This window comes from Lissotriton helveticus, chromosome 4_1 (genome assembly GCF_964261635.1).
Source record: "Lissotriton helveticus chromosome 4_1, aLisHel1.1, whole genome shotgun sequence".
Lineage (NCBI taxonomy): Eukaryota > Metazoa > Chordata > Amphibia > Caudata > Salamandridae > Lissotriton > Lissotriton helveticus.
In genome coordinates this window covers 1,569,464,545-1,569,490,418 of record NC_136063.1, presented here as the reverse complement: position 1 = coordinate 1,569,490,418, position 25,874 = coordinate 1,569,464,545, and the positions used below count along the sequence as shown (strand labels likewise).

The following is a 25,874-nucleotide window of genomic DNA, read 5'->3' as shown; positions in this document are numbered from 1 at the left end:
AAGAGTTGGATGTGGACATACAGATAGTCGTTGCTACTCTCATCTAGTAGTACAGCAATAGAGACTCTTTTGGCAAGGACAATCCTTTATCAAAGCTGTAGTTGAATGTTCACTTTGATATTTCCTGCCATCTCATACATGCATCGCTTCTTGGCCTTTTTGTTTTCTGTACCTGCTTGGATACCTTTAATTTAAAAACATTGCCCTTTAAAGTGCAGTTTCTCATCCAGGATCAGATTTGTGTCTAGAAATATGTTTTATTGCGCCAAGAGCCCCGCAAGCATACCACACCCTCTCCACAAATTATACGAAATTCGAGCTACCCTTTCTTCGTGTATTTTTTTCCTTACGCCAAACAATTCATATTACAGCACAATGCTTTTAAATATATTAGCTAAAACAGTGAAAGGTTTTACAGGCATGTCTAGCATAGAACCCAGGAGCATTATTTCACCACAGCAGCAATTCATCACTGTGCTGCGCCCTCACGTCCCTTTCAAGTTTACCAAAGTCTTTTTATGTTTGAGTGACAAACATTCAAATTGCTGATTATGTAAAAACAGTAAAATCAACATACTAATTGTGTTTGATTGCAGCAAATCTAATAATGTAGCACTATAGCCTGTTCCCGTGTTGCAGCCCCAAGCTGCATTCAAGAGTTTATAATAAGGAAGAGAGACTTTAACAAAAGGCGTAAAAGCTTTAATGTTATTATAACATTCCATCTAGTGAAGGTAGAATTTCTAAAGTAAACATGGAGAAACAGAAAGACAATCATTGGCATTTTGGAGCAGATGTTCTATAAGAGCCATTATCAACCCTCTGTCAGTCATCAGTGCAGCGTCAAATAAAACATACCAATGTTCTAATTAAGAGTTACTGCCCTCTGCTGGGGGTGCCAGGGGATGTGCACCACCCTCCCAACAATTATGGACTTGCGGCATATAATAATGCAGGAAGCCAAATACCCTTATTAATGCCTAGCAGGATGTTGGCAATAATGATTTTAATTAACATCGGCTCCCCTAATCTCATTGTCTTCTTCTGTGTTGTTTAAAATCTATTAGAAGATTGGAATGTTGGGAGCTACATTGAAAACAATGGAGTGCTCCGGACTTCTAACAGCTGGTAGAAGCCCGGTGCTCCAACATTCCAATGTTTGACTTTATTCACAACTATTGCTTTGAACAAAGGCCTCTCGGAGCCCGAGGGGATTTAAACCCCCTTTTAAGGGCTCTCACCTTCGTCTCGGGCCTTTAACGCTGGAGAGCAGGCCTTAAAAGGCTGGTAGAGGCAACTACGATGAGCTCTAAGGTTATTTGTAGTTCTTTTCTATTTTGTGTAAAGTTTATTGTCCTCTCCAATTCCAGATTTGCAAACATAACTATAGTGTCCTTCCCCATAGATCATGCATTACATTTTTTTTAAATCTGTACCAGTGCTAATTCCTGAGCTGCTGTGCTCGGAACCATCCTCTTGTCTAAGCAGCTGCAACTGTATTTAAAGAGTAGAACTTGGAGAGTGGGATTTATTTTTGAGGGTGATTCATGTCTGTGTAAATCCAGGACACACTGAGAAGTGTCACAAAGGTAAATGTGATCATATACATAAGTTTAAAACTGAGATTACCAATGGGTGTAAGATCTTTACTGGGTGGGGCTATCTCTTCCACTGTTGTGGAGATCCCTGGAACCATAAAACCCATGCAAGTTGGCATTTCTAGGCATGGTTAGCCATGAATATTTGTGAAAGCCTATAAGCAAGTATGTTTGTGAAAATCCACAAGCTTTTCACATTTCCTTTTGTATCCTTGCCAATGTCAGGTACTGGGATTACAGGTTGGGAAGAGCAGTAGATAAACCCCAGATTTGTGGGGATGTAGAAGAAGGGAGTTTTAGAAGTGGGAAATATTTTCCTACGGAGAATTCTTTTTAGAACAAGTTTGCTTTTGCAGCTGGGATTCCATTCACCCTGTGTGTAGTTCTCCGCCATGGAGATCTCCCTTCTGCAGTAAAAAAGGTGCCAGTCTGCAAAAATAAGTGCTGGTGGCCCCCACTGACTCGAATTGAGCACCGGTATCACCCCTAGATTTAGTGGAGGTGTAGTGGAATAGTTTTCTCCACCAGTCAAAAACATACATTTACACAGGAGTAACCATGTAGAGCTCCGCACTGGAGCAATAGGAGTCACTGGGATCTCTTTCATGATATTCCTGGTAGAAAGCATGAAACCCTGTGCATGTTCCAGATTTGCAGGCATATTACTTGGAAGGCTTGTGAAGAAGAATGAAACATAAAATATGTTCAGGTGGAGATTTACATCTCACTTATTCTTTTACGATTTTCTTCCTGAATAAGTCCCTAAATGTTTATGATTTGTTCTAAATGGTACAGTGCATACATAATATATGTCTTTGAAACAGGAGAAAGTACTGCTTCCTCTCTCTTGTTTGAACACACTGTCTTTCCACTTTGTAATCACTATGCGATGAGGCAATCACACTTCTTTTTCCTGAGGATGCATTTTTAAGACTGCCATACAGTCAAGTAGGCGGCAAAGCATTAATTTAGCAATGTCCCCTTATACCTCTTGGTCTGAAAGACAAGGAAACATTCTGCGTAGAGGTATAACAATCAAATGGTACTTGTAAGGCGCACAGCTACTCTATAAGAGTGTCCCGGCATTGCAGGTTGATTGACCACTGATATCACAAAAAGAGGAACACAAATAAAAGGTGAAGATAAATAACCATGTTTTTAGGCCACATTTAAGAGAACCAGCATCCTTAGTAGCACGAAGGTGTAAGGGAAGAGCATTCTAGCCTGAGGCAGCCAACACAGCGAGAGAGGTGCTTGCCCATCGCTTCCTCTTTGTCTTAGGCACCGCCGCCAGCAATATATCAGCAGAACGTAAGGTTCTAGATGGATGATAGTGAGCGAGTCTCTTAGTTAAATAGTTGGGGCCAAGTCCATAAAAAGCTCTATGGGCTAGCATAGGCCCCTTGAACCTCACTTGCTCCTGAATGAGCAACCAATGCAACTCCTTGAGGTGGACCCGGACAGAGATGTTTCTAGGGATATTAAGCAAAAGCCAGGCCGCAGCATTCTGCGCCAACTAGAGTCTCTTAAGTTGGTACAAAGGGAGACCCCAGTATAATGCATTAGCATAGTCCAGCCGGGCGGTTATGAGGCCATTGACTACCATCCTCTGACAGTAAGCCTGAAGCAGGAATAAAAACGTCCTCAGGAATGGAAGGATGCCAAAACAAGACCCAACTACACTCTCCACCTGAGGTTTAAAGGACGGGAAACATCCTTTACAACGGAACCGCTACAACGCGGTACCGTTACCACGCAGTTTTAACAACGAAAGTCGTTACAACGACTTTCGCTGGAGGGCGCTCTAGGATAGGGGATAGTTTAATTTACCATCCAACACCTTCCCTACTATCCACGGGGACTGGTGTTGGAATAGTAAATTAAACTATTCACTATCAGCGCCCCCCTAACGCAAGTCGTTGTAACGACTTGCGTTGTTAAAACTGCGTCGTAAAGGGACGCGTTGTAACGGTACGCGTTGTACCGTCATACATCCTTAAAGGACAGGTTATCATCAAACTTCACTCCGAGATTCCAAACCTCTTTCGACAGAGTCGGAGGAGATGGAGCAGAACAATGTCAAACTTCACCACCCATGAAGGAGGACGGATAAAAAAAACAGCACTTCTGTCTTACTCATGTTGCACTGGAGATTACTCCAGCACATCCACTGAAACAGAGCTGACAGACGCACTTCAAATCTATTTTGGGCGATAAAGATATTCAGTTCCAAGTTAGAAGAATCTGCGTATCATCAGTGTAAGAGAGGACCTGCACTCCAAAGGATTCCAAAAAGTTTCCAAAGTGGACATGTAGACATTAAACAATGTCGTAGTCAAGGCAGAGCCCCCGGCGGGCCGCTTGCCCGGTGGGGCGGCGACCTAGGCTCCCTACCTTATACCCCTACTTCCTGAGTGAGGACACCGAGTTGTTTGGTGGATGCTCCTGATGGCCCACTTTGGGGCTGCTTGGGTCGAGGAGTCTATGATCTCGCACTGGTACGCCTGGCACGCCTGGGGGGGTGGGGGCTGGAGGAGGGGGGGGGTTGGGGGGATAGTTCTGGGGGGGAGGAGGGGTGGAGGGGGGCAAGATGGGCGTTAAGGGTGGGAAGTTATTGTTTGGACATAAAGAAAGAGGCCTTCCTGACTTTGATGGACACAGCGTTACGGCGAGAGAGCGAGAGACTTGAAAAGCAGCATTGTCTTTCCCCAGAAAGCTGATTTCGACTGTGGCATGTTATCTCACCCTACACACATATATCGCTGCAAGCACGCTGCTCGACCTCCGGGTTGTGAGCTGAAGAGCTGTGTGACACATGTATCGAACATTTATAAGGGGATTATTCACCGGGGGGACTAACAAACATCATGTGAATGTACAAATAACTATGCTGCAATAAAAACAGATTTACAAAAAAAAAAAAAGTAGTCAAGGCAGAGCCCTGACTAACCCCAAACTTAAGGGGTGTGGAGTCAGACGAATATGGCAGCGTCCAAACAGACTGACATCTGCCTGATAAAAAAGAACCCAACCAGGCCTAACCTGATGTCACTCAAGTGTTGCTTCAGGATAGAATGGAAAACCGTGTAAAATGCTGCCAAGGTGTCCAATAATAAAAAAACGTTCTTACCATTATCCACGGGCAATTTAATGGAGTCAGAAACCTCTACCAGAGTGGATTCAGTGCCGTATGTCGTGCGAAAACCTGATTGTGAAGCATGCATCAACTGATTGTCTTCGAGATAGCTGAAAAGTTGGACATTAATCAATTTTTCAAGGATCTTTGAAAATTCTGGCAACAAAGACATTGGCCTATAGTTAGCCAAGACGGAACTGTCAGCCAAAGGTTGTTTTTGCAATGGAATTAGCTTGGAGTCCTTCTAGCAACTGGCAACAGTAGCCTGTCACAGTGATTTATTTAGCAGAGAGTTCCATATGGGATTAATAACCTCGGTGTTAGCAGCCAGAATCTGAAGAGGGCAGGGGTCATCAGGAGAATGATACTTAGAAGTTTCAAGAGCTTTCTCAGAGTCCTCCACTGAGATGGTAGGGAACTCCGTCAAAGAGCAGGAGTGTGATGTTGGAATTAGTGAGGAATGCCCCCCGACCATTTCAACTCACTAGTATTAGTAGATGCTGGTACATTATGCCCCTCTTGCTCCACTGAATTAACCCAGTGCCTAGTACCTGCTGCCTTTAAGATCTCTATAATGTCCAAAATCGTATTCTCTAAAATGGTTGAAAGTTGAGAACAGAGTTTCAGGGAGGCTTTCAAGGGGTGGGAAGGGCGGAGGGACTTGCAAACTTTTTTTGTAATTTTTGTAATTTTAAAAACTTCTATAGATTTGCTGTTACACCTGGTAATTTCATTAGCAAAATACTTTGCTTGAGACTTTTTTATTCCTCGATGGTAGATACACAGCTCCCTTTTATACCGCTCCATGTCCTCAGGTAGATGCAGGTTGCAGGTTCGAAGTTAAAATGATGGTGCCAGTGATTCAGCACTCAGATTGATACAAGAGAGCCACCTTCACTTGGCTCTTAATATATGTTATTTTGAGTGCCACCACCGTAAATGCCTTGTCAAAAAGTGATCTAAAATGTAATTTTATTACTGGCAGAACTGAAAAAAAAGGGCTGATGTAGAAGCAATATGGTCAATCAGAGGGAAATAATATGTCTTTACCAGACGGCATTTCAGCTACCTTCCCCATTGGAGGGCATGGTTCCCAAGGGCCCTGGCACCTCCGAAGGGAAGACTTACTCTTGTTTTTTAAACCCCATGTATCCAACACCACTCACAAAAACAACAAAAATTTGATTTTATCCTGGTTAGTCTTTTCACATCCATCTCTGTGTAGCATTATGATGTCTAAAGGTATCATCGCATTTTTTGCACAAGTATAAGTGTATGTTGAATTGTCACGATTTTACCCATTATGAAAGGAATGGTATGTTGCACAATGTCAATGCCTTTCTTTCCCGATTGCACTCGGTATAAATATATTTGTACTTGCCACTTCTGTCACTCTATTTTGCACAAAAGGAATTGCATTTTGTACAATGATAATTTTTTCCCCGTTTATATACATGACCAATTATATATTTTGTGAAACTAAGTTTACGGGAGAGTGTCCCATCTTGAATTAGGAGCTCCTCAGATTTTAGTGGTTTTATTTTATTGGCTTACTGTTGTGGCATGTTTTTGTTTAAAAGGAATTGTACTTTGTGTGGATGATAATTGAAGTCTGCTGAAACATGATGTATCACACTAAAAACAAGCATTGCCACAGCCAATATGTCTCGCCTTTGGGACTTTAAAAGTGTTTAGCCAGAGCATGCCTTTCCCACGTAGATGCCTTTACCACACATGGAATGACTTCAAGCTATATTGTAGAGCATTGTGGCTGTTGTGCATCATGTTGAAAAGTTATAATAAAGTGATACTATGTCCACTTCACATGCCACACATTAAACGCCTCCGCCCCTGAATGCATTCCTGCATACTCTCCCCTCTATCCCCCCTCACGCTGCAGGTGAATGGACGGGTCTGAAACATCCAGGGGTTTCCCACCCTGAAGACCAGCCGTAGACTTAAAGGGCAATGTGAGGCAGTGTCTGGACCGTGGAACAGCTGCCGAGAGGAGGGGGCAATGGACAGAATGTGAGGCGGGTGCTAGAGGGGGGGCAGTGGACAGAATGTGAGGAGGGGGCCAATGGATGAAATGTGAGGAGGGGGACAGTGGTCGGAATGTGAAGAGGGGGGTAGAGGGGCAATAGACGTAATGTGAGAAGGGGGATAACAAGACATGAGAGAAACAGTGAAAAAGAGCAGAGGGTTCACGCGTCTGTCGGAGTCATCCGAGAGTACCCTGGGGACCCTGCTTCTGGCCGCTTTAACCCCAGTGGGTCACAGACATGTACATACTACATGCCTACCCAAATCTTGGCCTCTCTGCGGAGCGATGGACTCTAACGAGGGATGACACGTCACTTTAATGCTTTCCTTAATGTGTGGCTTCCTGTGGGGCTAGGGAGCACCTGGCCGATCCAGTGACAACTCAGGAGATCTGATTCGGTAACAAAGAAAGGGATACGGGTAAAAACCCGGGCTCGATGGCCTGCCTGCAGAGTTTTACTCCACTTTTGCAAGGACCCTGGCCCTAAATGTGGAGTCTCTAAGGCTGAGGGCGCTGCCTCAGACCACCAGGGATGCAGCTGTGATTCTGCTTCCCAAGACCAAGGCTCAGGGAACTCATACCTCTGTGTTTCGCCCCTTACCCATGCTTAACATGGATTTCAAAATCCTTAGCAAGGTCATGGCCCTCCGACTACTCCGACAACTCCCCCATATGCCTGCCTTGATACATAGTGACCGGAACGGTTTTATACCAGCTCGAAGTATCTTCCTTAATTTTCGACGACTGTATCATATCCTGTATCACCTGGATGTGCACCTTCGGCAGAAGGCTACACTCATGTTGCTGGACCTTGAAAATGCCTTCAACTCATTTCATTTCATTCATTTCATTTTGGACATTTATAGAGCGCCTGGAAGTACGCCCAACGGCGTGTCCCCGCGCTATGATAAGTGGGAGCTACAGTCCAACCACCCTCATGAACGCCTACCTACTGTATAAATGAGTTTTAAGTTTTTTTCTGAAGATGGTTTCAGACGGTTCCAAACGCAATTCCGGGGGTAAGGCGTTCCAACACTTGGCAGCCAAGTATCTGAAAGACCTCCCTCCCATTCGGGCCTTCCTTACTCTTGGAACCATCAGAAGTCCCGTGCGGGAGGAGCGGAGATTGCGCGTGGGCTCATACCAAGTCACCAAGCTCCGTAGCAGAGCAGGAGTTTACCGTTCAGAATACGGTGACATGTGGAGAGGGCTTTGAACTCCACCCTTCTTCCAACAGGAAGCCAGTGTAGTGCTTGGAGCGCTGCTTTAGAGGGAGATCTCCTAGGGAGCCTCAGTACTAAGCGAAGGAACTTTTTCTTTGTGGTCATGCAAAGGATGGGACTAGGAGAGTGGGTTAAACTGCATTACTGTGCTCCTACTGCACAGGTCTGAACAGGCACTATCCTTTCCCAGCAATACAACATATATAGAATCACCAGACAGGGATGCCCCCTCTCCCCACTTCTATTTGCCTTGGCTATTGAGCTGCTGGTGGAGCTCTTCTGTCAGGAAGGGTTGGGCACTGGTATGGTGATAAAGGGCAGGGAACCTATTATTTCTCTTTATGCGGATAACCTTCTGCTTTATCTAGTCAATGGCTATGTGGGTGCCATGGCTGCAATGCATCTTCTGGGAGAATTTGCAACGCTTTCTGGCCTCTGGGTCAATAAATCCAAGACTTATTTATTCTCCCTGTCACTGGGCACCCAGCGGTTCCCAGATAGTCCATGGGGCTTCACCTGGTCCCCTACATCCTTTTGGTATCTGGGTATTCAGGTGGTCCACTATCTGGATGATCTGTGAGAAGGTATTCTGTGACTGCCCATAGATCCCTTAGAATATGTGTCCCCTTTTGGTGATCTCTTAAGTTGCCTATTATGGCCTGCATATCAGTGTCCAAGATGGTTATAATACAAATATTGCTTTACTTTTTTATTAATTTCCCGGTCAGAGTACTGGGTTCTTGGTTTCCACAATTGGATACTCTACATAGGGAACTGATATTTAGGTCACCATAGGGTGTCACTGGAGGTCCTTCAGCGCCCCCATAAAAGGGAGGCCTGGGGGCTCCGGAATTTGGGCTATATTCGTTAGCGGTACAGCTCCAGTGGGTCACTCAGTTGCTTGACGGGGCTCGCCAAGAGAAGTTGGGTGGGGCTGTCTCGACACCAAGGAGCACTGCTGGTGAAGCTGCTTTGTCCGGTGGTGGTGATCCCCATCTGGGTGTACTGTTGCCGGTGGCCTTGAACTGTTGGAGACACTATGTGCTGAAGACCAAGTAGACCCCCCTTTATGCCCTGCACTGCAGTTGGTGGGTCTCCCACATGGGGACCCTCTTTCTCTTTCTTTTACGATGTGCAATTGTCAGCCTGGACGGACACTGGACTGCAGACGGTCGGAGACAGTTACCAATTGGGCACCCTGCTCCCTTTGTATAAGTTGATGGCCCAATATGAACTACCCCAAGACAATTTCTAACATATGAAGCACGAGTGCGAACCTTCAGGGACTTATGGTCTGGACGTCATGAGGAACCAGAGACACATGCAGTGCTGCAATTGTTGATGTCCATGGGCACCATGTAGCATTTGGTGAAGTGTTTTTTTAGGTCATTGTCCAAGGTGGTCCGGAAACCCCTTGTTGGCCCTTCAACGTCAGTGAGGGGGATACTTGGATGTGAATGTACTGATCTGGAGTGGTGCAGGGTCCTTGCATATCCTAAGAAGGTCTCCAGGAATATGCGGCTGAAAAGTACTCAATTTAATTATGTCCATATGACTAATATAATGCCCGCAGACTCCAGGTCATCTCTTACAGGGAACAGCATGGCTTGACTAGATGTGGGCTTCTGAATGCCCATATCAGTCACATGACCTGGAGCTGTCCCCATTTACGATCGTTCTGGGAGGCGGTGATACCTATGCTAAATACCACAACGGGCCGCACCCATGCCAGCAGTTTGGAGGTCTGTTTATTGGGATTGTTTCTAGGCCGGGATTGGACGGTGGACTCTAGGTTCCTAGACTTGGCCCTGGTGCTAGCCAAGAGAAGGATAGCAATGACCTGGAAGTCCACGCTAGCGTCGGTGGGTGAGACATGAATAACAAATGTTACTGTGTGGGCCAGGGCTGAGGAGAGCGCTCTATTTAGGGAGGACGCCTGGAGAGTGTGACAGAGACTGATAGTGGGATTTTGGATGGAGGTGTTGGAGTTTTGGGAACACCCACAGAGAGTCGCAGTGGAGGGACCTGAGGGACAGGTTAGATCGACTGAGGAGACAGGGACGACTTCTCTGATGATACTGATGAGGGTGAGAGTACACATTAGGAGAGACAGACTGTTGTGCCCCCCCAGTTGGGATAATGCCCCCTTTTGGTTGCAGACCTTCAGTGCGTGCGCCCTGTGGCCCTCTCCCACTGGATTCCTACCTATTGTTCCTGCAGCCGCGGGCCCCCCAATTGGCCACTGCATGGCCATCTGACATCTCTCTTACTGGTGCTCTAACTTCTCTGTATTAGATAACTTGAACGACCCCTAAGACAGTTTGGTTGGGGGGTTTTTTCTTCTAGTTTTTATGTGTTGGCTTCTACGATTCCCCTTTGCCTTGCTCTTACATACTAATCTAAGTAAACTGTGGTTTGGAATGTACAGTTGCAATTTTTCGCATTATATGATAGGTGTTGTTCCTATACTGGATGTGACACTGCAGGGAGGGGGATGGAGAGATGAGTTTTCAGTATTGCATGTGTGCTGGACTGCCCTGTCCTGCCTCACTTCCGCGATCGGACCAATATGTTGTTAGTTCTTATCCTGGTCACACATGGGGAGATACTTTCATTGGCTCTACAGAGATGAACACCGTTTCTATCATTATTAAGCTCCACAGGCATGCCATGTTCCTCTTGGTATTACATGTATGCTAATCTGTCTTCACTTTCATGTATTGTATATTATAAATGCCAGTAAACATATGTTTTTAAAAAATGAGAGCGATTGAGATTGTGGCATATAACAGGGCCCACAAGAGCAGAGACTTTCCTGAGATGGCCCTTGGAACTTCAGTAATGGGAAGCAACAGATTTAATTGGGTCAAGACTTTTGATAAGATCTTGTGACAATGGTGAAAAGGGGCCAACAAATGTTTACGGCGTAACAGTGATGAGAGCACAGTTAAATTCCTGGAGTAAGAAGTGGGTGAGAGTGAGTTATTTGCAGTTTCAATTTTAGAACGAAAGAAAAGACTAAGCTCTTGGCATTAGGTTTTAAAGTGGGAGAAAGTGGTGTTTTTAGAAATGGGATCACTCAATGTAAGACCTATGTAGCGTTGGGAGTGGAACATATATGTGTTTGATGGAAGGAGCTATGCACAATAAAGATATCTTCTGTGACCCTAGTTTTTATGCCATAGGCATTTCTTCTTTTTGTCTAGTGATGACAGTTCAGCCATTTGGGGGTGAAAACCGAAGGGCAGATGTGCATGATCTTTTGAAAGTAATAGACTTCATCTGGAGAATGTCATTGGCAGCTGAAAATAGCCAACATTAAATGTGAATTAAATGCATGCATTGGGGTCATCAGTCAAAGGAGGAAGAGTGAAGGCAGCTTTGTGACCAGATTATACACCAAGGGTTTAGACCATAACCTAAAGAGAGTCTTAGACAGTTTACATTTATCAGTGGGGTCAAGGGCAGAAAGGTAGCAACTAACCAGGAAATCAGTGTGGGATGGCAGTGAAACACAAGATCCAGTGATTGGCCTACAAGTGATGACAGACATTAAAAATAGAGGAGCACTTAGAGGTGACAAGAAGAAGGTTTTCAAAAGCCTCAACCACTGGCAATCACTCGGGCTGTGTATTGAGTCCATGGTTTTTCACCCACTAAGTCATTTCAGGTAGAGACCAGCTATATTAAATCAGTCTTGGTCCAGCTACAATAGGAGCTTTCCAGTCTGAACTACCAAACCTGGGAACACAAGCAACTTCAGACCTGTTTTGGCCCGCGCAGGGCTCATTAGGGCTATAGGTTAAGTTCTGTAGCCGAATTCTATAACGAGGTTTCCATAGCTTAATGTTTCTGCAGACTCCAAAATTTCATATTATCAGATGCGTAGTGTACATATTCTTTATTAAGTGAAAGGAAACTCTGTTAAAAATATTAATATCTTCACTAGACATTACAACATAATTAACTTTTGAACACTTATGCACACTTATGTTTATTTTTATCTCCTTTATTTGATTTCTCTCCTTTCTGCTGTAAAGCGCTCCGATACCTTCGGGTCTGGCCACCGCTATATAAAACCTCTTAAATAAAATAAAATAAATAAAATGGGTCGATATAAAAGTAATATTCCGGTTCGCAATTACTTCAGGTGCGAAGACTAAAGAATATATGGCTTTTCACACTTTTCCACTTAATATGATTTAGTGTATAGCACATCATTTCCAGGTTTAAGGCTCGTGCTAACTAAGTTCATTCACAATCCACACCTTCCCTTGGTGCCATGAAGATTGTTTAAAAGTGCTTCATGAGTTCTCTTCTGCAGCTGTATTTAGTCAATAATATCGTCCTTTATTTTCTTGGAGAAAAAACTGAACTATATGACAAAGTTACTACACAGTGTGGCTTTAAGTCCACTGTTTGAAGGTCAATAGAGAATACTTTGGTCATCAAAATTCACTAGATTTTTATTCACATGGATTTCCACAGATTTTTTTTCAGAGAACGACGTGGCCATCAAAAATTCTTGGAAGTATCTACATCAGAAACCCTATAGCGATTCCAGTGTTATACTGACTTGATCAGACAACACGATATTCTGAATTTGAACCTTCTGCATTCCGTTCTGTAGGGTTCCACATAACAAGAAACAATTTATTCTGGAAAAAGAATTATGTACGGACATGAAAAAGAATATTCCGTGTCACCATCAATCTCTACACATGTTGCAGGTCGAATGTATGCACTTTGTGTCTCATGACAGGTTTGAAGCCTCCTTGACTGTGAGCACAAGCAAATCGATCTGTTGCTGGGGACTTCATTAAATTGCCCTCCTGGGGTGTATTATGAAAGTGCCCCTGGGGAGCACAGGGTGTCTGTGCATGCTTTACGCGACCCCGGAGCACTTTGGTTACAGAAGGGGACACAGACACTTGTGCAGCCCTTCAGTAATACCAATAGCGCTGGCTCCCATAAAGCACCAGCGCTATCTTCAGGGGGCGTTCCCTCATTTGCATGGGTGTGTGTGGACCATGTCGATGAGGCACTCCCTTTGCCTCTGCACCCATGCCGTATTACGGACGTGGGCGCAGAGGCAAAGAAGCTCTGAGTGTGCCACCTAGAAGGTTAGTGCGCCCCCTGAGAGCAGCCCTTTGGAGGGGGTAAGAGGGTCCCATGGACCCCCAGACATCCCCTTGCAGGCGGGTGCAGTCACTGACTGCGCCCGCCTGCAAGGGGTCTCTAATTCCCTTTAAAAGTGCTGTCTGCACTCTGAAAACACGGAGCAACTTTAAAGTAGTCGCTCTGTTTTTCCTATAAGTGCACTGCCCCCAGGACAGCGAGAGTTCACGGCTGCCCTGAGGGCAGCGCATTCCACGTATGCACCCAGGGCACCTGTTTTTAGGTGCACCGGGCGCAAACAGGGAAAGTGCACCCTTATCATAAGAGGGCCCCTTGTATTTTATTTGCACCAGATGCCTAAAGATTTAGACAGTCCCGCAAAAAATGCACGCAATTAGTATTGTGTTGATATATATTGCCCAGAATGGTATTCTTATTCTTTAGGGTAGTCTACTGGCACATTTCTTCTTTCTTCAATAACATTTGATTTCATAATCTCGAGTTAAATATTTTTAAATAGAAACAGCTCAGTTTTGCTGCTATGCATACGTGAGATGCCAGTAGTATATTTTTCTTACAAGAAAGCGGTATAACTATCCCCTTAATCACGTCATATAAAACCCATTGTTGTTACCATTGACTCCATCCAGAGGGTAGGGTTATTGATGTATGGAAAACGATCCTACATCAGTTGAGTAAACAGATATGTACAAAGCTGCACACGTGATACTTTGAACCTGTTATAGGAAAAATTGAACATAATAAATGCAGGCTAATGAACTTAGATTGCATGATTCATTTCAAGTCACTGGTTCTTTATATAGACTTGGTTCACCAGGACAGCACTTGTCAATGTGTTTTTGTAACGTGTTAAATTGTAACGGGACCAAATGTTGACTAGGAGCAATATATAAAATGACATTTGCTTGCAATTCAAGTGATCAATGACTATTGGTGGATCTAGCACATTAGAGTGAAATACACAGGAACAAGCCAGCCAGAGCTGATCGAGAGAGCTGCAACTGTAAAGTAATCCTTCATGCAGTTCAAGAAAGAGCTGCAGTGGAGGTGGAAGGGTATGCTCAAAGAGCCAATAGCATTAAGTGACAGATGCATACTCCACTGGGCTGAACCAAGAAGTGATTGACAAAGCCTTAAGCCAATGGCTTGTTAAAGAAAGTATAGGGTTGAAAGGAGTGGGCTGAGAGCCTACTCTGCTTATATTGTAAGCAATAAGGCTGCACTGCGACTTCAAAACTCAGTCAGACCTAAAAAAGGAGAAAGGCGCACATTTACAAAACTACAGACGGTGCCAGATTTGATTGCATTACATATAGTCGGTATGTTGCAAACATCAATGCTACTTTCAATTTAGATTTTAAATGTGTGATGACGTCGCTAACCCCTAATTGTTGACTGTTTACAGACTTCCAGGCCTCAGGACTGAAGAAAGGGATGTTCTTCAACCCCGACCCCTATCTGAAGATTTCTATCCAACCCGGAAAGCATAGCATCTTCCCAGCCTTGCCTCACCACGGACAGGAGAAAAGGTCTAAAATTGTCTACAACACTGTCAACCCCTCCTGGAAAAGAGAGGTAAGCACTGCACTTACTACTATTTAACCTGCCCTACTCTAATGAAAATATTTTTCTTTGATCCAATTTAATGTTTGTATTTGTTTTTGTATTGTCATATTATATGGAAAACATAGAATTCAAGGTGTGTGTTATTGCTTACACACATGAACTGCCCCACGCCTTCTTTCTTTACAATTTTTTGTACATCGCATGCTTTTAGCATAATTGAAGCAGCTACCTTGTAACAATGACAACTACGTATTATAAATTTATAGTTGGTGCCCGACATGAATATCGTATTCAGTAACTGAATCCAACAATGAAATACTGGCATACACGTCTGCGACGGATGAAAATGGCCAGTGACATTTTGTATTATAAAAAAGTCAGGGGCTTCAACTTTAATCATGCTTTACCTGAGAAATGAATCACGAATAAACTCTAAAACATAACAGCATGCTTTATAAAGTGTCAAAGAGTCATTGTTAGGACGGAAAAGTCCCTCACATAGTGACGAACGAGTACCCTACACTGAGTGCCCCAGCTGCAGTGATGTATGGATCCCTGTTGCTGATTTATTGTTGTCATGGGTGAACACCAATGATGCTTGTGCCCCTTGACAGAAGCCTGTCTTACCGGTTGCATTCTTGTTGGACCTGGAAGGGCGCCCAAAGTGCTACCCTCATTGTGGTGAACCTTTACCAGGAGTTAAGCAGCATGAACACGGTGGTGGTAATGATCAGTAGAAGTGAACAGGCCTTTCCACCTGTGCCCTTGGAGGGAGGCCTAAAGGCCCATTCATTTATACTTCTGCTGCTGTGTGCTTAACACACCCTTGGGCTATATCAAGTTAGTATGTAGCGCCGTGCAGCTTCTGTATTGTACCCATGGAAGACTCTCAGTTCTATTTTGGGTGACCCTTGGATGACTGCAGGAGCAAGTGGAGGTAGAGGAATCCCAGTCAAGACAGATTTGTGAACTGCTACATTCCCGTGATCTGGGTGGGACACGCAGTAGAGGAAGAAGAGCCAGGCTCTTCAGTACATGTTCTGTATCAAAGCGCACTTCAATGTGTGCGCTTTGATACAGAGAGAGATCACTGGAAAGGGGCCTGGGCAAATCCCAGGAATGTAATGGAGCTAATAAGAGAATCGCAAACGGTAGGGATTTGGGGCCTGGGTTAACATTTTTGATGTAGATATGACTGTAGCTGACATCCAGGCATGAACCTCTAGTCACTCTCATGGCCTGTGTGGTGGGGCTATCAGGTTTGGAGTCACTCCTGCTGTGACAGACTGCTCTCTGGAGGAAGGGCAAGGGAACGAGTACTTCAAAAGGAAGCAGACCCCGGGCACAAACTTCAAAGACTTGGCCTGGTTTGAAAAGGTAAACTTACAATTTTGTGTACGTTTACGATTGTTTGCCGTTCACAAAGGTATGTGAGTTTCCACACATAAACAGATTGGACTGTCCAATCTTTTTATATGCAGAGTCCACAGTCATAAAGATCTTACAAGTAAAATACCATTGTAACTAGCAAACAACTGTAAACTTATACAAATGTGTAAGTTTACCTTTGTGAAACAGGCCTTTAGACCTTTAATCACATTTGCTGTCTGGAAATAGACTATAAGAAAGGGAGCTCAAGTTCCCCAAAACTGTCAATTGCCAAGCAGCCAGTCGGGTTGTATGAGGAGGAGAAGCACTGCAAGACTTCAGCCTGTGACCATGACTGGGAAACAAGGCCTGCCAGTTTCACTGCTAGGTATAAGGATAGTATCGTAGAGGGGTTTATTCACGCTAGTGACCAAGTACATAACCTCCTGCCTCAGCAACCGCCAAGTCGGAATGAAGGGAATCTGGAATCCACTGCATGCAATGCATGATTCCAGATTCCACGTTCCATGGCCAGAGGCAGGGCAACATAGAGTACAACAGATAGCATCCTGGTACATCCAAGTTCACCTGCCCCTGGGCCCTGGAGTATCAGTGCCTGCCTGTGTCGCGTCCACAAGAACTCCTCAGGATCTAAGCAATGCTCAAAGGGGTCCACCTCCTGGCATCCCCAACTCTGTCTAAATAAAACCAGAGTAATTGAGGCAGTCAGGGGAGGGATAGGAATTAGGGTAGGTGCAGCTGGGAAAGGGATACCTGTAACAAAAAACACACTGTTAGTAGTTATATACAACCCTGACTACTCTCATATATTCTCACTAGCGAAAATCCAATACCTTTCATATGTCTCCCTTGGCTGCAATGAATGTCCTCTACACTCAGTAAGATACCTTCTCTCACCTTGAGGATAAAACACATACAACCGAAACACAAACCAATTAGATCTCTTCTTCCAATCTTTTAAAACAGAAGGAACAAGAAAACTCATATATACCCTTCTCTCATTTCCCAAAAAGCAAGAATAAAATAATAGCAAGATGACAGAAAGAAAATGTCTCTGTTAGGAAGGTTGGAGCCAAAGCACAAGTACTGCAGTATCAGTGCTCCCGTATCCAATTCTGGAATCCTCCTAGGAATAGTGGCAAAATGTAAGGGGGCAAAAAACACAATTGCAAAACTCAAAATAGTCACCCAATGTCTCGATTATAATCCAATGTCTCAGATACTGAACTCTCGTTCTGGTCACCGCAAAGATCCTTTGGGGTTCTACTAAATCCAGGACGAAATTGGCCAGCTTGACTTTCGTGGCCTCCTTCCGTGAGGATTGGTAACCGCTGGCGAGAAACTCTGTGGTAATTCTCCTGCCGCAGCCGCGGAACAGGAAACTAAACACAGTACGCCTTCGCTCATCCGAGTGGAACGTAAGTATCAAAATACAATTCACCAAGCGACCTCGGCTCAGAGAAGTTCAGTGAAGCAACACCCCTGTCAGTGTGCACATGAACAACCGGCAGATGAATATAGCATACAGAGCAGCCGCACTGCACCGAAACTTCCTGGTTCCCTCAAAGAATCCCACACAACGCTCCGTGCGCTGGACATGATTTAAACACTGTGTGATCCCTCCCAGAAGGACGGCCTTCTGAGAGATGTAGTTCGGCAGACCACCTCAGACGCTGCACATGAAGGAGGCGCTGCCGGTCAATGCCTGACAGCCTGCCTCCATGACCAATGTGCCCTGTGAGGAAGAGAAGTGCGCTGTAGGAGGCGAGGTCCAGTGGGGGATCCAGGGAGTGACTCCCTGTTGCGAGGTATGAGGAGACAGCTGCTAAACTAATCAGGTCATTGTCCATGTGCAGGTTCAATTCAGATCACAGCAGAGACGATCCCTTGAATCGATGACTCTTTAAGGATTGATTTTCCTGTGATCTCTTTTAAGCGGAACAGCTCTTGGCATGGAGATATATAATCCTCAATCCTCATATTTCTGCCTAAAGATATATGGTCATGATGAAGGATCTGAACCTGGAGCAGTTTAGCCAGGTCGGTATTGTAGGCCAAATCCATACATTGACAATGGATAAAGGTAAGGATCATCAGTTAGAAGCATCGAGGTATAATGATTTTAGCACATGAGTGAGCAGAGCGTTGTCATTTTGTAGCGCCAATAGAGAGCCATAGAACTAGCTATGGAACTTTTCATCACAGCTCGCTTCAATGCCGGTTATTCCGAACTCATCCGGTGGATATACCTCCTCTGAAACAGACACTTCTCTGCTGGCAACGGTTCACATCACTGCTTTCTCCTTGGTATAAGACCACCTCAACGCCATCGAGATAGGTCTTAGTATGAAGAATGGAGGCAAACGGTGTTCTGCAAAGGCAAGTGCTGGTTATCAATGACATTTCTTGAGTTGTTAACGCTGTATGACCCAACTCAACCCACACTCACCAATTGGGTTACCACACCTTAGATGGAAGTGGACCAGTCTGCTTCCTGTTAAGTCTAGTAGCACCACATAGCCGTCAGAATATTTCAACAGTCATTGGCTGCCAGTAAGTATTTAAAGAGTGAGTGTCAGTAGAAATGTTATTCCCCAAAACTACAGAAAAGGTTGTTATTAACACTAACATTATTACCCGACCAGCAATTTTCACAGTATTTTGCAGTAGCGTCTACACCGGTGCTTTAGATTCATCCCTGAAGGGCGCGACCATTCTGCTGCTGGGATTGTGTGGGCTTTATGATAATGCTGGCCCCCTTGAAAGTGAAGGAAACTCCACCTAAGGAAATTAACCGCGAGACCAATAATCAGGCAGGGAAAGTTTCATATCCAGATCTCCCGCCGGAAGCACAGCCCTTGGTAGTGGTCCTCACGGGTGTCCCGGCTTTAAAAGAGGAAGTTTATGAATCTTTTGCCTCATTAAAGAATAAAGTGGTAAGCTGGCTTAGCGTGAATAGACCTCTCCCCCCTTTACATCAAATGAGATCATCATGGTCAAGAGGACCCCCTGGGTGGGAAGAACGGCCAAATCGATTAACGGTGACTGTGTCCTTGTAACCTTTAGAGATCCGAGGGCAGTCACCCACATTTGCGCATGGGAAAATCATAACACAGATACAATCATCCAGCCATTTCCCCTAAATTTTTTCTATCCACCGAATTATGAGAGAGAACTCATAAGAGGCCAAGGCGAATGGACCAGAGTAGTAAGGAGGAAAAATGACAGGGGGCTTGGGGTAATAAGGCCCCTTTGTTTCCTATTGATGCCTACGTTAGCCATAATCGATTTAATTGTTTTGAAGCCGTAGACTGACTGACCAAGTCCCAGCATGAGCTAGTGAGTAATTGTCCCCAGATCAAGGTACTAGGCCCACCCCCTAATTATATAGAGTCTCCTCAGCAAGTGGAGTCTATATTGACTGATCTTGCACGGGGGGGGAATGATAGCGCCCCATCCCGCGATGGAAACGGGACTCGGGGCGTAGCTACCACTATACCTGAAGGACATGGGAGTATTTCGTTTAATACAAACCAACTAAGCCTGCCGGAGAGTCCCTCAAAAAGTGCTGAGGAAGCCCCCGTTTATAGTACTGAAATAAGTGATAGATGGTTTAATCTTGCCTATTGGAACATTGCTCGCTGGAATAACAAATGAGACTGCCTGGGCTGGAAAGATTTTTTGATCAATTACGACATATTATGCTTCCAGGAGACTTGGTGGGTGAACGATATTAATTATGATGGTTTTGTATCTTATAATTTACCAGCACAGGCCTCGAATATGGGTAGAGCCAAAGGTGGCCTGGTTATCTTACTCTCAGTCAAACTTCCAGTTAAGGTTATTTTGCATTAACATGTTGGTTGTCACTCACAAATTGTGTGGTTATCCCATAAGAATGGACGTAATACATTGTTGATTAACCATTACAACAACGTGTTTGATTCTTCCCGCTGCCTGGTGGTAAAGGAATTGGAGAAGGCCCTGGATAAGATTCGTAAGGATAACTGTGTGAACTTCTCAATCATCTGGGGCGGGGATTTTAACACCACTACGTGTACACTATCAGGGACCAAGGTGTGTGGGTACAATGATGACAGTGGGAATGGTATTATTCACTTTCCTCACAATGCGTATGGAGAGTCGTTGAACCTGGTTCTGGCCAAGTTTGCATTATTTATACTCCAACCTGCTAAAGACAGCGAGGGTAACTTCGTCCCTACCTTGACGGGGAGGAATTCGGCCACGATCATCGACCATCTGTTGATCACTAATGACATTAGTCCCTTCTGTGATGCCCCAGTTGTAAGGGATTTAGCTTTAAGTGACCACAACTGTATCACACTCGTGATCACTTTCTGGGGCCTTAAGCCTTTGTCCAATACTTGTACCATCAATGACATAGTGCCGTGTAGATCCAACGGCTATAGGATAAAATGGAGGGGAGACAACTCAGAAAAGCTTTTGGTTAAAATTGTGCTGGCTTGCCTCCCGGATCTACAAGATTGCCTGGATGAGAACTCTTCCACACAGGGAATTTTATCTAGTTTTAATAGGATAAATATTGTATTTAACAATATCCTGACAGCTACTAAGCATGGTAATAACAAACCTATGACCGGTTGGTTCGACCACGCATGTACTGAGTCCCTGAGGAAATTAAAGACAGCATTATCCAGAAGACCAAGGGATAGATCGATTGTCTCAAACTTACGGGCATCCTATAAGGAACAGTTAAAGCGTAGGAAGAGAGAACTTCGGGAAGAAGCCTGGGATAGCCTGACTAGAGCAGTCAAGATGCTGGATAGTAAACTCTTCTGGGATGTGGTTAATTGCCCTCTTTTTAAGAGTGAGGATATTCCGGTACTCACCGCCCATGTCAGCAACGAACGCTGGAAGTCACATTTTGGAAGTATATTCAACTCGAATGGAATGGCAATTCCAATCACTAGGAATACTGAACCCTGGCCGGCCACCCCGTTGAATATTACAGTACAAGAAGTTGAGGTGGCGATCAGGTGTAGTAAGGGTGGGAAGGCACCCGGTACGGATGGGGTACCGATCGATCTGTATAAGACTGACCCGAAATTATGGGGGCCTGTATTGGTTAAAGTTTTTAATGCTACAGTGACTGGTGGCACCCCGCTTTCTTGGGGGGAATCGGTGATTATACCTATATATAAAAAGGGAGCTATGGCAGATCCAAAGAATTATAGATCAATCTCCCTCCTAGACTCTTCCCTCAAGACAATGAGCCGGGTGTTGCTGGCTAGGTTAGAGGACTGGGCGGAGAGTAATGGAATTTTAACCCGTTCCCAGTTTGGGTTTAGAAAAGGATTAGGGACGATTGAACAGTACATAAATTTAGACCTCGTAATACGGAAATATACGCGCGCCAAGAAGGGCTCGCTTTTTCTCTGTTTCGCTGATCTAAGCAGCGCGTTCGACTTAGTCGATCATGCCCTTCTATGGCCAACACTACTTGAACTGGGTGCACCCTCGGAGATCATTTATTTCCTAGCTAGATTATATTCCAATTTATCGGCACGTATCAGATTTGGCAGGGGTGGGGAGTGCACTGACAGTATTGGGGTTAACCTAGGCATAAGGCAAGGGTGCGTTTTGGCACCCCTCCCTTTTTCTCTTTTTATTAATGCCGTTGAGGCCGAGCTTAGGTTAGTTAACTCCGACACACCACAAGTAGATGGGCAGGCCATTCCCGTTCTGCTTTATGCCGACGACTCGGTACTTCTATCTAGAACCCCCCGAGGCTTGCAGAGACTGATGGATATGTTTGCGGGGTTCATAAAAGAACGCAAACTTAAGATTAATTACACGAAAACCTTTATTATGATTTGTGGAAGTAAGCCGAGGAAGTCTAGTTCCTTTTCTATCCATGGGCAAAGGATTGAGGTTGTCAATAAATTTTGTTATCTAGGTATAACCTTTAGTAATGATGGCTTGTGGACACATGAAATATTGAATGTCAAAGCTAAGATGTCCAATAGCGCACACGGAGTCTTTAAGTTTGCAACAAAGCTTGGACAAAGTCGTATATACGACATGTTGCAAATATATCGACTGAGATGCGCTCCCATAGCCTTGTATGGGTCAGGGGTCTGGGGGCATAGCCGTTATGAGGCTCTGCAAACGGAAGAGAACTGTTTTTTTAAAAGATTACTGTGTTTGCCCCAATCAGCCTCTACACCGATAATACATAATGAGCTAGGGATAGAATATTTGTCCGACCTAATTAGTTTAAGACCTTTGATGGTGTGGAGAGCAATTTGGTATAAAGAAGAAACTAGCTTTACGAGAGACATTATTACTGATTGTCTTCGTTTAGACAAGAGGCTCTTGATTCCTTGGATTAATTACGTCGTGACCACAGTAGGAGTATTATTGAACATGGACATTTTGGCTGATCCAGCCAGTCTCTCCGACATCCCTAAAAAGGAGTTAAAATCTTTGCTTTTATGGAAAAAGGCGGAAGCACGTAGGGAGGCAAAAATTTTGCTAACAATTCCCCAGTACTATTACTCTAATATCGAGACCACTGGTTTTCAGACCTACCTAACTGCGGTCACTCGGCCGTCTCACCGGTACGTCCTTACCAGGCTAAGACTGGGTATTGCCCATAATTTGGTGGCCTTTCCGCATATAAAAATCCATCCTTCTGTACCGTGTCCATGTGATGGGATTACAAAACAAAGCACTGTTAACTTTTTATTTATTTGTGATTTTTATTTGCATCTACGTGTATTTTATCTAAAACCATTGTTTAAAAAAAGGGCAATAACAACTGTTAAATCAGCTATGCAACTGCTTTTCTCCCTGAATGATCATGAGATTTGCTTTCGTACTGCGATTTTTATCTTGAAAGCCATTTCTGTGAGGAAAAGTATGCTTTTTTAAACTTTTTCCCGAATCATGTAGCCTTAATTTTAACCCGTTGCGTGGAATCTGTATTAGCGATAAATGAATGTCTATTGTCTGTTATACCATGTGCTTTTATGATTGTTGTTTTCAATTAATCGAATAAAGCTTTGAAATCGAATCGATAATGCTGGTCAGCACTGATGACTCCTCATATAATGTATTCTGTTTTCTTTGTTTCCTCTTTGTTGTATTTTGCAGCACTTCAGCTTTGTTTCACTCCCTACGGATGTTTTGGAAATAGAAGTTAAAGATAAGTTTGCAAAAAGTCGCCCAATAATCAAGCGCTTTTTGGGAAAGCTGTCCATGCCTGTGCAGCGACTGCTGGAGAGGCACGCGATAGGGTAAGTACCCATGTAAACTCTTCTGTCACCGGCATTGCACTTGTCAACCTGTATGGGCTTTGCATAGTACAATCAATATTCTGAAGCTATTTTAATCATCTGCAGTAGGGTAAGTAAGTGCCCACTAACACTCATGTCACTGGCATTAAACTAGGAAACATGGCTTTCCATGAATTCAGACAATATTCTAAAGCTATTAGGAATCATCTGCAGTATGGTAAGTGTCCATGGACACTCTAATGTTACTGGCATTGCACTAGCAAACATGTATGGGCTTTGTATAAAGTCAGTAAATGTTTTAAAGCTATTGGTATCGTTCTATAATAGGGTAAGTACCTGTGTAAACTCTTTGTCACTAGCTTTGCACTGGTAAAGATGTATAATGTTTGCATATATTCAGCAAATATTCTAAAACTATTGGTAAACATCTTTCATAGGGTAAGTACCTCTGTAATCTATTCATTCACAGGTATTCATCTAGTAAACATGTATTGGCTTTACATGAAGTCAGCAAATATTCTAAAACTGCTGGTATTGATGTCCAAAACGAATTTACCCGTGTACACTCTTCTGTCACTGGTATTGTACTCATAAACATGTATGACCTCTGCATATAGTCAGTAGGGATTCAACATTCTGGACATTGGTACGAAAAGATCTGTTGTTGATAAAAGAAAGGAAGATGTAGCTGGCCCTAGTTGAGAAGGTAGATTGAGTGATGAGGTGTTCGTGCATTTAAAACAAAATATATCCCCAAAACAGTGGCGGCTCCTCGAGGGAGTGCTGCGGGGCGGTAGGGCGGGGTGGGGGTAGTAAACTCTGGAATGCGGCAAACGGAGTTATGTATATAAATAAATAAATAAAACAAATAACATTGCACGCGCTGCAATGCCAAATCACCCCTCCCCCGCCCTGCCCCACATCCCAGCACTCAATTCACCACAATTCCTCATGGTAAATGCAGTGCATGATAACGCTTACTTCAATGACAGTCTTTAGTCTTTCACCCTTGTTGATGCAGCCAGTGTTGTGTATCTCTAGACATGTTTCAGGATAGTTGTCCTTCTTCAGTAGAGAGCAACACATTAGTTTGCGGGTGCTGGAAATGCTGCACTGGGCGCAGACACATCAACCAGAGCTCGTCATCTCATTAGCTCAAGAGAGCCTTTTCAAACAAAAAGAGGGTGGGAGCCCCCTGCCTCACATCCAAACACTCAGTCTGCCCCAATGCTTCAGGGTAAATGCCGTGCATGATGGCACTTAGTTCAGTGTTATCATGCACTGTATTTACCATGAGGCATGGGGAAAATTGAGTGATATTTGGCAGTGTGCTCCAACCTTCCTCATGTTTTATGGAGTATCCCATCCAACAAACCCTAAATAAAACCCATAATTCCTATCCACAGCAACTCGTGCTGCATCTGAATTAACAGGTCACTTGTAAAAGGGACTTAATACCACACGAGAAGCATGTTTTCTTAAAAGAATATTGAAAGTTGTAATCCAGGGAGAAAACATATTTGGGGGAGCTTTATAAGCATGTTGAATAATGCTTGACATTTCGAAAAAGAGGCAGAAAAGTGTACTATAATCCCACGTGGGAAGATGGTGGACAGAGTAATTTCTATTGACTGTGTAGACCTCAGGTGTGTTGTCAGGGGCAGAAATACTAGGTTGTTTTGGTATGCAGATTTTTATGAGGAAGTGTCTTTACTTACTTGATGTCTAAGAATTGGAAGATACAAAGATTGCTGCATTCAAGTGTCAATGAAAATTGCATTTTTTTTATTTGTAATGTATAAAATTGCCATGGCTCCAGCTTCTAGGTACATGATATTGTGAAGTGTCAATTAGGGTAATAACATGAACAGTAATGTGAGATGCTTAAGCAGGAATGGCTGATTCTAGGTTACTCTTAAAACTAGCGAAGTTGTGGTCACTGGCCGTAGTGGGCACCTGTTTTTTTTCCCGGTGCTTCGGAAGGGTGGGGGCCGGTTTTGGTCAGGTGAGGGCCGTTTTTGTGACTGGGGGACGGTTTTGCAGTAGTAGTGCAAAATTGACCCTCTGTGACTAAAGCACAGCAGCAGTAAATTCCCACCAGCCCCCCACCCCCCTTTTCACCTGGCCGTTCTGATGTAATTGCCAGAGCTAGTTTGCGTTCCCAGTCCGGCCGTAGTTGTGGTACAGTTTGGGTCACTGGGGAAAGTGCTCCATACTTTCCCTACAACCATTTAGTGATCTGCCACAAAATCTGGACAGGGGTCATTTTGGGATGATCAGCTTGCGGCCAATTCAGTAGTGGGGGTTTTGGCAGTTTGGTAGAATTAATATATATGATCTCATCAAGGATGAGTCTCCTGACTTGTTTTTCTTGACTGAAACTTGGCTGCAGGATACGGATACTTCCATCCTTAATTTGGCCTTCCCCCCAGAATATTCCATCTTCACACTTAATCGTGCTACTAGGGGGGGAGGCATTGCGATGGCCATCAAGGCATG

The 25,874-nt window shown here is 44.2% G+C and overlaps 1 protein-coding gene across 1 annotated transcript in view; it reads left to right on the top strand.

Moving 5' to 3' along the window:
• HECW1 (HECT, C2 and WW domain containing E3 ubiquitin protein ligase 1) overlaps positions 1-25,874 on the top strand; it is a 624,284-nt gene that overhangs the window by 375,919 nt on the left and 222,491 nt on the right. The window contains exons 5-6 of the mRNA XM_078688193.1: positions 14,546-14,715; positions 23,233-23,375. Coding sequence (XP_078544319.1) covers positions 14,546-14,715; positions 23,233-23,375 — 313 coding nt within the window. The remainder of the gene's footprint in view (positions 1-14,545; positions 14,716-23,232; positions 23,376-25,874) is intronic.